Raw genomic sequence first — 12962 nt, forward strand, 5'->3', positions numbered from 1 at the left:
GAGGAAACATGGTTAATTGTCATTGTTAAACTTGTATGACAACAAACCTGTCAGCCTTTATCTGTCAGCGTATCTGAGCATGCCAAGACTGTCGGTGCCAAAAGTCGGTTGTGCTTCTTGTTGTACTTGTTGGCCAGTTAGACCTAAGCAGAATTTTAGTTTCAGTTTGTTGTGGTTTTGTCATTTTTAATGATTCTTATAGTTACAACTTAGGGGCAGGTTGTTTTAATGGAACTCCTTGTACTTGACATCCATAAATTATTTCTGTGATAAATGTAGTTGGAGAAGTTGGAAACATTGCATATTAAGTAGACAAATATGGGTACTAAGTTGAGAGCTCTAACACAAATAAATGTGTTACAACCATACTTGGTCTTCACTATATTACATTTAAAATCTGATAAACAAAAATGTTTTTATTTATTATTATTTGAACCACACACACATTTTACAATAAATATCATTAAATAACAGAAAAGACAATTTTGTTATCATTATAATACATTTTATTTTTCCAGCAATATTTTGACAAATAATAAAAATACATATTTTTCAGTTAACAAAAATAATTTACAAAAATAAGATTAAAACATTACACTGTGCAATAAATATTATTCACAGATTGTCTTCATCAAATGGTCTCATGATTGCCTTTATCCCTTTTTAACAATCGCATTTAAAGTGCTGTTTCGTCAGTAAAGTTTCACACATTTCTGTACATTTTATCTTACACATACTGTACAATATTCACATATGAAGGAGGAGAAAGGGTGAATGACATTCTGCAGCTCCCAGGACACATTAAGTATATGCTACTCAAAGTGTTTTTTGCATCAGTCTCTCATTAGCTCATATTTGGTGATTTCTGCTTGGCATCTTGGAGCTCAGAGCTGCCCGGAGACACGGCTCCTCTCAACTGACAGTGATGTGATGTTGTGTCTGCACAGCGGGCAGGTGCCAAAATGCTGGAAGATTTTGGGGGCGCATCGGTCACACAAACACTGGTGGCCGCAAGTCAGAATGACTCTGGCCTGTCTTTCCATGCACACCACACAGGGACTGTCTCCACCTGTGAGCAAAGCAGAGGAATTACAAGACTGACATGAGAAATAGGTTTTGCCTGGTTAGCAATGTGCAAAACTCAGAAATCAGATTTGGTTGGAAGGACTCTTTCTTACCTGCTGGGATGCCCACACTTGAGATGCTTTCGTCGCTGTTTCCGTGCAGCCTTGAGATGCCATGAATCAAACTGTGGCTGTCTTCATCAGGTGAAGTGAGGCGTTCAGGTGCAGGACAGGACCGTCTGGTGCGAAACAATTCCCTTTTCTCTGAGCCTACAGCAAAGAGTAGAGACATTTAAATCTTTTTTAAAACATTGAAACAATTACTTTGCATTGTCATTGTATGTGAAATGAATAAGAACAAGAAAAACAGGCTAAACAGAAAACACTTTATCATTGTTATTTATGGTAAACTTACCCAGGAGGGAAATGCTGCATGTCTGTCCATAGATGTCTATCATGGCCCACAGTGGCTGGCTGAGATCCACTCCAGTCAGCAGCTTGTGCTCCTTGGTGCCATTGTTTGCAACATATACAGAGCCTGCACCAGTGACCCAGAACTCCAGCTCGGATCCTGCTTGGCAGTGGGATTCGTTCAGAGGAGCAGCCCAGTGTCCCTGAGTATTGGTGAGGTCAGGGATGGCCATGATGGGCAGAGGCAGGGATCTGGTCTCCGGGGGCACGGTGGTGAAGCCCACACGCAGAGCTCCTTGCCAGTTGATCAAATCTTTCTCCACCCTCAGCTGAATCCTCTCCTGGATCTTCACAGGGCGGCTGCTGAACACCAGGCCATTTTTGAAAGTGTTCTCCGTCTTGTCTGCGCGTCGACACCCCTGGCTCAGGCGGACCTTGTCTCCCACAGCCTGAGGGTGGAAAGTCAGAGGGCCCAGGCAGGACTGGTTACATTTGTGCGGCGTCTCTGATCCAACTGCGAAAGGAACAAAAACACAGTTGTGAATCTTGATGCTTGAGCCAAGATTGTGTCAAGGGAATTTTTTACAATCCAATCATGTAGATAACATCTGAAAAAATATGCACGTGTGTCACAGTGACAACAACAACAAGAAGCTGGGATGTTTTGCATCTACTAACTGAGTTCTGTGTAGTAAAAAATAAACTGTACTGCAAATTTGTGCAAAAATGTTTCCAGAATTCTGGACTATAAGAAGTGAATGGCAGACTCTCCTCTTATCATAAAGCTGTATAATTTAAATAAACAATCCCATAATAAAGTCATTTCCTAAAGCCATAACACCATTTCTTGAACCTCAAGGTCACTTTATGATAACACTGGCAGTGTAAAGTTAATTACTCACGTTCCTACAGCAATAAAGAGGTTTCCGAATGAGATATGACAACAATAAAATCTAATAACGAAAGTTGCACACACATGCTTTCATTTTGAAGGAGCAGGTGAAGGTGTGCCGAAGATTAGAAATGTATTCAATCAAAGGATGTGTTCCTTTGTCAAAGGACGAGTTGGAGTAAAATGCAACCAGCTAACCTGCTGTTAATACAAGACCATATCCTGCAGGTGTGACTCATGTGTGCTATATTAAGCAACCACTTACTTATTGTAAAGCCTTTTAGTCGTCAGCGACAAGCTGAGCATTTCCAGTAAACAGTAAAGTGTCTAGTTATCAACTTCATCTCACATTTTACAACAAGTCATAAACCCTTCACACCCACTATTTACTCAAGTTGTCTTTTTTTTTTTCTTTTAATTTTTCTGTTTTACAGATAAGGACAATAAAAACTGATGGGAAAACCCAAACACTCCTCTAACCTAATCAGTTTGTTAATAATAATCCCTTTCTGCATAGACAGAATACCGCTTTCAGTAGGTCATGAAAAAAAGGGGATGTTTTTGTAAAGACAGAATCTGAACTGTAAAGGTTTTTTTTTTTAAACTAAAATATATATTTTTTTAAAAACCTACAAAAATACCATCAAATTTGAATTATTAAAATACCTTGTTTTCCTTTACATTAAAAGTTTAAAATTATATTAATCATTATTCTTATTATTGTATTTTATTTATTTATTAATTATGCCAGCAATAATATATATGCACACATTTAATTTTATTTTTAATTTTATTTTTTTCCATCTACTGCCATACCATTTATGTTTTTAATTAATTAATTTAAGTTAATTTCTATTTTCTATAAAAAGGACAATTAAAATAAATAAATAAATCTATTCACTTAAATGTAAAATTGGAAATTAATTAGCGCGGAGTTATTTTTCAGCATTAGAGTTAGTATTAACATATGAAGAATAAATATCTCACCAGAGTTCCTGTTGCCTCTTTGGTTCACCATCTTGTCGAGTCTTTGTTCGATGTCTTGAGAAATCATGTGTCCACGTCTGTATCTTGGTTGAGTTATAATGAAGCTGGAGTGTTGGCTGCTTTTAAAACATGGAGCACGTGTGGCTTCAAAACACAAACATTCCCTCCTACATCACATGGGAAGCGAAAGGAGGAGGAGTGAGGGAGGATCCCAGGCTTGGAAATTTACTTTGCATTGAAAGCAGAGTGGGCAGGGCAGCCAACATTTTTTAAATCAGAGGTCTTCAGAGAAATCACGTGAGCTCCTTTACTGTGCTATATAGACTAAGTTTCATTTTTGCTCATCAACTTGTGGGTTTTATGATAAAGAACAAAGGTCATGTAAACATGCTTTAGCACATTTACAGATAGGAAATGCTTGCTAATCTTCATTTTGTCATTTTTGTGTTGTTTCCTATATCTGCAGCTGTTAAGTATAACTTTTAAAGTGTATTTAACTAGCTCTAGTCTGTGTGTTTACTATAATATTGGATGCATCTTTCTTTCATTCTATGTATGAATATTTTAATACCCTGACCCCAATTTTGCCATTTTATCAGAGCCACATTAATTTAAGCTTTTAAAACTGTTAAGAATCAGAATGCAATATGACCTCCTTTAAGAGAAACATTGGGAAAATTCCTGTATTATGGAAAAATACAGCAAAACTATTTGCCTCATCGGTAACTTGACACATAGTTCAGTGACTAGAGCATACACTGCTCCGTGTATTTATTCAGTGGTTGATGATTCAATCTGAGAGAGATTTGTCTTTGTCGCCCTCTACAGGAAACACATCCTGTAGTTTCTTTAGTCCTCATTGGTCGGCATTCCCGACCATGTGACAGGAGGAAGCCATGAATGGAAATCCAAAATGACATCACCACTCTTGGAAAGTTACTAACTTCACTCCTGCTATGAGCAACAATCACATGGCTTTCCCCCCGAATTCCCACCATCCTGTCATCAGAGTTACCAGATGGAGACATGTTCTGCACTCTAGGAGGTTCAGAGTTCTTTGTAGCAGAGTTAGAAATTCATTTCTGCCTATTGCTGTGTCAAAAACATCTTTAAATAGAGACAGATAAGAAATGGACATTGGATGATCTGTGTTTTAAGGAATATTTAGAAAAAGGGATTTCATTTGTTTTTAATGGATTTGCTTTTTTATGAATTTCTACTCTTTTGAAATAAGAAAATATTAATTTTACATCTTGTAGTTAAGATATGTCAGAAATTACTGTAAAGACTATAAAAACACACTAATGAACCCATCCCAATTCTAAAAGCAAAACAGTGAGTCATGTTATTATAAGGCATAATAAAACAATCATTACTGTATTGTGGTTACCTTAGAAATGTACTTTCACCACAATAAAAGCTTGTCTGCTTTTTTCAAATTCTACTACAGTAACAGTATTACAGAAGCATGTGTTTGGATGGAAAAAAGAATATTCTGCTATTGTTTTTCTAAATTCTAAATGAACAATAATTAATGTATCAATTAAAAAAACAGACAAATGTTTTTTTTTTAAAAGTAAAAAAGATTGGGCTTCCATTTATATATATATATATATATATATATATATATATATATATATATATATATATATATCTTTATTTATCCATTTATTAAATTATTAGCAAGTACAAAAAGTAGAAAGTAAAAATGTAATGTAATGCTATTTTTCTAAATAAATAAGATAGTTGACTTATCAGTTCAGAAAAACAAGAGGAAAACTGGCAAAATTTAAGTTAAGTTAAAATATTATCTATTAATTGTTTATCTATTATCCTTCTATATATTTATCCATGCATGAAAAATGTATTAGCTAATTACTCAATTATATATAAAAATAAATTCTAATATTTTTAAATATTAAACCATATATCAGGTTTTAATATGGTTATCATAATATAGGTTATAATAATATATATGTCAAAATGTTTCAATGTGTTGTAGGTTTTTCTATACTATTATGTGTATGTATTTAGATCTGTGCATCAGTCATATACTTATGTTTACCTTTTTCTGTGCATGTACATTGACATTTACTAAAAGCAAATTCTAATTTGTCCTTGTGTGTTGTGACCTGCACTTGCAGTTGTTTATATAACCTTAAAATGGTGTATTTAACTAGCTGTTATGTATTCCTTTTTTTGTACTTTCCTGTGTATTTACTGTAGAATTGGATGCATCTAATCTATCTATCTATGACTATTTTAGAATAACCTTGTTATTATTAATTAAATATTTGAATGTCTTGATCCTGATTTTGCCATTTTATCAGAGCCACACTAATTAAATAAAAAAAAAATGTTTTAAGAAATAGAATGTAAAGTGACAGTGGGGAAACTACCCTTATTCTGCATATCACAGAAAAAGTACCACTAAAGTTTTCACTATCACTTCCTCGACAGGCTCTGTGGATTTGTTAAAACTTCACACATAGTTCAGTGATAAGAGCATGCACAGCAACAATCACATGACTTCCAGAAATCCTGACATCCTGTCAGCAGAGTTCCCAGATGGAGGTGTGTATTAATGTGTACTGAACGAAACACATCTGTGAAACATGCTCTGCGCTCTGGTTGGAGGTTCAGAGTTTCTTGTAGCAAGTTATTTATGTCTATTACTGTGTCTTTAAAAGCTTTAAATAATGGCAGATAAGAGATGGACATTGGATGATCCATGTTTGTATTCAAGGGATATTTAGGAAAAGGGATTTCATTTGTTTTTATTAGGGCCCGAGCAGGCAACGACCTGCGAGGTCCCAATTGTATTTCGAATGATTTTTTTTTTTTCTTCTTCCCAAATGATCGCATTTTTCACTGCCCGAACATACCCCAAAACTCATGAAACTTTAAATATAAGTCACACCTGGCGAAATATTTTATAATCTATTGTCATCCTGAATTTCCACCACTAGGTGGCGCTATAATAAAGGAAAGTGCGTTTTGGCTAATAACTCCCACATACTTTATCGCACATTCAAAAACCTTATATCCACACGTTCACTGAGTTGTGCTGAATCTCGTGATATAGGCCACGCCCATTTTTGCCTAGGGTTTGTTTGTTTTTTCGCAAATTTGCGAAATGTCATAAACCTACTTTTTCAAACTCCTCCTAGCCCTCCTAGCACCAAACTTTGCATACAGCATCTATGGACCCTCTTACTGCAAGGACTATAGAAACTCACCAATTTAACAGTAAGTCATATAATATTAACATTAAATGACAAGGCATTATAAAACAATCACAACTTTGTTTGAGTAAAAGTGTACTTTAACCTAAATAAAACTTCGCTTTCTCGCTTCAAATGTATAGCTACTAAAGTAACTGTAAAAGTATGACAGATCATGTTTTAAAATGGAAAAAAATATTCTGCTCGTTTTTCTAATGTATCTGATATTATTTATCTATTATTTATCCATGTGTCAATTAATTTGTATGCAAATGTATTAGCTAATTACTAAATTATATTTAAATAAATTCAAATATTTATTGAAATACCTGTGGCCCGATGCCAACCCATACATCAGGTTTTAATAATTTCCTTAATTAATATTGTAAAGACCTTTTTAGAGGTGTTTTAAATCTCAACCATAGCTTTTATCTGTTTGTTTGTTTGTTGTTGTTTTTTTTAATTAATTCTTAAATATATTTTCAGCCACCTCATGAATATAAAGAACCCTGCTACAGTTATTGATCTGATAGTACTATAGTCACACTGTTTCATTGTGTTGTAGGTTTTTCTATACTGTTTTATGTATTTATATCTGTGCATTGTAGTCAAATATTTATGTTAACCTTTTTATAACTTTGCTGCTTTGGTTTTACCTGCAAATTTCTGTGCATGCATATTGAGATTTACAAAAAGCAAATGTGGCAAATAAAGCTGATTCTGATTTAACTTTGGCAAATAAGTGCATTAATGTAGATTTTGTTCCATTTGGGTTGTGGTTATGTTGTGTAAAATGTGGTTTGTTTTTTTCAACATGATACTCCTCCAGTAATAAAGCAGAAACAGCAGCTCCTCTCCTCCTCCTCCTCTCTGTGTACTCCAGGCTCAGCTGCCTCTGCTCCTCCACACTTGGTCAGACATGGCAGGCCATCAAAAAATCAACTTGTTCCCACTCCACCTGTTCAAAACACTATTAATCTGCTGCCTTCCAATAAAAGGCTTGGCTCCCAGCGAGGAGCCAATAGAGAGGCATTAAAGCTGTGAGACCCAGGCCAATCCCAGGCTGCATTCTAATGTGGCCTATCTTTATCAAGGTGCCACTCCATTTCCACATACTGCTTATTTATGACTTCTGAGCAGAAAGCGCGTGAGGAGGCATGTGTCTTTAGGAGAACACTAAAATCTGTGTCCAGCGGGCTCGTCTGAGGCATCAGAAATGGGATTATCACAGACCGCACTGTGGCTGAGAAGAGGTGAAGGGCGAGAGTGAAGAGTTTATCTGCTTTTTCTGATGTGATAGCAACTTTGGCAAACACCACGGACTTCGAACTGCTATCAGTGCTCTTATTATTTGAACATCTGGGGACGGCGGGTGTGATCTCACATCTAAGCCATCGCCTGTGGGTGAGAGAGCTCCTTGTAGGCCCATCAGAGGTCTTTCCAGCCTGGATCTTACTGGATGTGTTGCTGAGACCTGGAGGCTGAGTTACAGTACTTTCCCATGGATCCAAACATCCAGGGGTCTTTCCTGTTCAACAACAGCCTGAACCAGTTTCCCTCGGAACTCAAGGCCCCAGTGTGCCAGTACTCAGTGCCCAACTCTTTCTACAAGCTCAACCCGGGCCTGAACAGCCAGCTGCAGGCGGGGACGCCTCACGGCATCAGTGACATCCTGAGCCGCTCCATGATGGGGATGGGCTCCACGGGCACCACCACCCTGCTGTCCGGATACTCCACCATGGGGGGGTTCAGCCCCTCCGTCACCAGCACGTCCATGTACTATAACCGAGACTACAACACGTCGCTGGGCGGCTTCTCCAAGCCCGGCGCCGAGTGCCCCATGAAGGGTCGCAGTGTGAGCTGCTGGGCGGAGAGCGGCTGTGACTGGAGAGGAGGGAGGCAGCAGTGCACCAACAGTGAGTCTCAATACTGCAGCATGGACTCAACATCATCAACACATCACAACTTTACTCCGTCTCTGAGGACTCAAAGAAACATTTTAGCGATGCCAGAGTGTCCTTTGTCTTTATCAAAGAATTTAATTAGAAAAAAAAAACAGAAATATACACTAACTTCAAACACCCAGACACATTAAGTAGTACGTATACTGTCGGTGATTTGACCGAAACCTTAAGTTGGCATTTAATTCAATTGAACTCAATCCAGAATTTATTAAGAAGACAACTCTCGGGGGCGTCAATTGAGGACAAGAAAAGCAGAAAAAATACAATAAAATAAATATTGTAACTGATATTTAATATTGTTCTGAAAGACTGAATAATGCTTTGCTTATATAACATATTATTCAGTATTTTATTTATATTTTTAAATGCTGAAGTGTGCATTTTAAGACATTTCCAAGGGGTGCAATTTAAAACCTTTTTTTTTTTTAAATAGAAACTTACAGGAGTGGATGTGGCAACATCCAATAAAAAAATATTACTTTTATATAATATGTGGACAATGCTGCTCATTACAATATTTATTCTATATTCAGAGTTTCTGATTAAGGGATAAACCTGATTCAGGACTAATATGTCTAATTGTAAAAATGCAGGAACACAAATACTCTTTTTTTTTTTCTGGCAATGCAGAAAAGTACTGCAGTTGGTATCTAAAAGACTATACTGATTTTTATTGGTTTGATATTTCCAGGTAGTGGTCCTCTGGGGGAGATGTCAGGCAGGAAGAAACACACCAGACCAACTTTTAGTGGACATCAGATATTTGCTCTGGAGAAAACCTTTGAGCAGACCAAATACCTGGCCGGGCCTGAGAGAGCGAGACTGGCTTATTCTCTGGGCATGACGGAATCACAAGTCAAGGTAAACATAACAGTGCACAGGCTTTAAAGCTTTTGAAATTATGCTTTGTGTGCAAGTTTAAAACATTTTACGCCAATCATTTTTATGTTTTTCTCTTTATATTTGGATCTCGATGCTTGACAATATGGTGATGGTGCTATTGAAATAAAGTTGAATTCCTTAAAAAGGGCGTGGATTTTAGGAAGAAATAGAGCATGAAACCCATTGCACTTCATACGTGCAGTCAGTGGATCCGCATTGTTACCACGCTTGCAGTGCGCTGAGTAGGCGGAGTCTGCACACCAATTAAACGGCGTAAACACAACAACAACGACGCAATCTTAAATTGATTAGAAGTCGGTTTATCTGCTTAAAGCGAATCATGCAAATCTGTACATTAACAACTCTGCTGCCTGTAATATAAAAAAAAAAACAGGCATTAGGTATCATATTTCCTCTGCTGCGTTAACTCATTAACAATTAAAGACTCGTGAAAACTTGACCTCTTTAACAGATCAAGAGATATAGCCTACTCCTCCTTCCCCGCTCGTCATCAGTTATTGCCGGATCGTGAGCCAGCCGTGTGAAATGGAGCACATGCACTATCTATGCAGAAATCTAACATTTCTGTGTTGCATTGTTTGTAAATAAGGTGCACTCGTCTCACGTGTAATTATCGACCAAAGAATGTTAGAGGGAAAGAGGATGAAACTGCTTATCTGTTTTGTGGGAAGGTCCTTCTTTTTTATCTACTACACTTGTAATCCAGAAATGAGGTCAAGAATGTTTTCTACCACAAGCACGTGTTTTAATACCTCCCAACCTGTTGTGTTCAGGTGTGGTTCCAGAACCGACGCACCAAGTGGAGGAAGAAGAGCGCCTCGGAGCCGAGCTCCACGCAGGCCAGCCTGGCGGGGCAGGGCGGGGAGGCCTCGGAGAACGAGGTGGAGGACGAGGAGTACAACAAGCCCCTGGACCCGGACTCTGACGACGATAAGATCCGACTGCTGCTGCGCAAACACCGCAGGGCTTTCTCCGTCCTGCGCCTCGGGCCACACCACGTCTGACAAACTTCCTGCAAAACACACACACACACACACACACACACACACACACATTCTTGTACTTCTATCTTTGTGAGGGCCCTCATTGGAATAGTGAAATCCCTTGCAAGGTTATAATAGTTTTGAATTTTTAATTAGTTTTAGAGTGAGTTTGCTAGTTTTATTTTTATTTTTTTTAAATGCTTTAGTTTTAGTTTAGTTTTTATTAGTTTTAGTTTTTTGTAATGGGGCTATTTGTTGGGTGGGAGATTAAAAGAGGTCACAGTCAAATTCTTATCAATCTTCACTATGAAAAAAGTTGACAAAGACGAAAACAAAGGACATTTTCACTATCATTTTTTTATTTTTATTTTTAGTTATTTTTCTAACCACAAAATATAGTTTTAGTTAATTATCTTTTTTTTTAAACTCTCATTTTTATTTGTATTTCAGTTAACAAAAATGTTTTTCCAATTCTACTTTTCGTTATTACGTTAATAACCTAATATAATAACCTTGTTCCCTAGCCCCTGACCCTAACCTTCACCATCACAACTAAATGCCCAACCCTAACCCTAATACATGGTTACCTTTACATAAACCTAATTGTAGCCCTCACCCTAAAACAAAGTCTGAAATCTCAAAAAAGCCTTTAAAGAAGTGAGGAGCAGCCGAAATGTCCTCACTTTGCAAAATCCTCACTATGTAGGAAGTACAAGAACACACACACACACACACACACACACACACACTCCTACACGCTGCTCAGCAGATCTGCATGCTGTAATGAAAGTAATTAGTTTTGAATACAAAGCATTTAAGCATGTTCAGAAGAGGTCATTTGGGTTCAAACGGGCTGTAAAAATTAAGCTAAAAAGACGTTTACTTTTATAAGTTACTGCATCTCTGGCCTGTTTAATGTTACACTGGTATGTTCCACTCACCATTTTGTAAAAAGATAAAAAAAAATTACATTAAAAACTGCATGATGCTGTTAGTAATACAAATAAATAAAAAAGAGAGTAACCCAAAGTAATTAATGTGTTCTTTTTTTGTAAAATTGAAGCTGTTTCTGATTATTTTACGACTTAATTTGCAAAATCAAAGCATAGAAAGTGCCATGCTATGTTGTAGTTATAGTAGTAACAGTTAGCCAATAAATAATCCAATGTTAATGCAAATAGTCAAGGCAATAGAAATTGTTTTATGGTCTCCCTTCACTGTAGAAGAAAATAAATCAGATGTTCAAAATATGTATATTTTTTAAATAAAATAATTAAAGAAAAATCCCCAGATAAATATGTAGGTAGAGTTATGTTAGAAAATACTTCTAGTGAGTTTGCCTTTAAAATGGCACTTAATGTAATTGATTTAATTTAAAAGGCATTAAATAAGACTTTAATGATGGGTTTATGTGCAGAAAAAACAAACCCACACACGCTAATTTAATGTACTACAAGAATGATTTGCAATTCAGCTAAATGCTTAAATTTAACACTGGTTAAAATAAGTGCGAGCTGACAGCTTTATTTTTCATTATTGTATACTTGCTTGTAAAAAATATTGACAGTGCTGCACAATAAATAACTGTTAATCATTCATCAAGCTTGAGTAATGGCCCGGGTTCCGCCGGTGGATTTGCTGTGAGGTGACAGTTAGAATGAAACTGCAAGCAAAAAGGGCACAAACACTGCACAAAAAGAGAGGTGCAAAGGTTAAAGGTCATATCTTGTGTGATTTACCAGTGTGGTGCGGCTTAATTGAAGACAATGACCCCCACCACCCACTTCAACATAAAATCAATACCAACAGAGCAGCTTGTGCACCATTTAGGCTCAGGGACGTTAGACTGCACATGGTTTAGACGTCACACTTCATGATTCTGTCAAAGATTATTTTGTTCTCATCAAAGATAATAACACATACACCAGAGTGTGACAACAATGTTGGAGCTTTGCTGACACAAATAATCAAGTATTATTAAATATTTTTGTTTATGAATTTTCAGGAGGTAATCCACGTTTTAGTCTCCCTCCAACCGGCTGCTGTTGGACCACTGATTTCAACCAAAAAAATGAAATGCAATAAAGGTTAGAATCTCTTGATTTGTTGACCCTTGAAGACTTTCAATCTGAGGAAAATGTCCTAAATAGCCAGACAATTACAGCTTCGAGATCATCTCCTTTCCCGGATAAAGCTCAGCATGCACAACTTGTGGCACGCAGCACTACATTAGCTAATCCAGTGCAAATGGTGTGCTGCGCCGTGGAATTTTGTGACAACCATGGACTATTAGTGCAGCATGGCTCACAGCAGTATTGCCAAAATGTGTGCCTGTTTCTGGCCGAAGGAGATCATCATGTCCTCATACCTAAATGTAATAATTGCTATTTTAAACATGTGGTTAATGTTGTCAAGCGGTCACAGTTTGTTAGCTCTAGGCACAAAAAGAGTTTGATGAAGGAGCTGTGGCTTCGCTAATTGACATCACTTGCACCTGCTGAAACCACCAGTTTCCACCGCGGAGCAAAAAAGGC

General features: G+C 37.1%; 2 protein-coding genes across 4 annotated transcripts; one reads left to right on the forward strand and one right to left on the reverse strand.

Annotated features, from left to right (window-relative positions):
• Positions 1-583: 583 nt before the first annotated feature.
• On the reverse strand, positions 584-10392 carry LOC131974964 (E3 ubiquitin-protein ligase NEURL3). Of its 3 annotated transcripts, none has more exons than XM_059337477.1 (5): positions 10206-10392; positions 3355-3521; positions 1480-1989; positions 1179-1334; positions 584-1069 (listed from the first exon to the last, which is right to left on the reverse strand). In XM_059337477.1, exons 2-5 carry the CDS (start codon positions 3419-3421, stop codon positions 885-887), a joined length of 918 nt encoding a protein of 305 aa, XP_059193460.1. In that variant the 5' UTR covers positions 3422-3521; positions 10206-10392; the 3' UTR covers positions 584-884. The 3 variants fall into 3 exon arrangements, with proteins under 3 accessions (XP_059193460.1, XP_059193459.1, XP_059193461.1); XM_059337476.1 differs by having other exon boundaries at positions 10050-10392; XM_059337478.1 differs by having other exon boundaries at positions 1059-1097; positions 10050-10392.
• On the forward strand, positions 7737-10492 carry nkx6.3 (NK6 homeobox 3). The gene is made up of 3 exons (XM_059337479.1): positions 7737-8494; positions 9234-9403; positions 10219-10492. Exons 1-3 carry the CDS (start codon positions 8080-8082, stop codon positions 10447-10449), a joined length of 816 nt encoding a protein of 271 aa, XP_059193462.1. The 5' UTR covers positions 7737-8079; the 3' UTR covers positions 10450-10492.
• The last annotated feature ends 2470 nt before the right edge of the window (positions 10493-12962 follow it).

This window comes from Centropristis striata, chromosome 7 (assembly GCF_030273125.1).
Source record: "Centropristis striata isolate RG_2023a ecotype Rhode Island chromosome 7, C.striata_1.0, whole genome shotgun sequence".
Lineage (NCBI taxonomy): Eukaryota > Metazoa > Chordata > Actinopteri > Perciformes > Serranidae > Centropristis > Centropristis striata.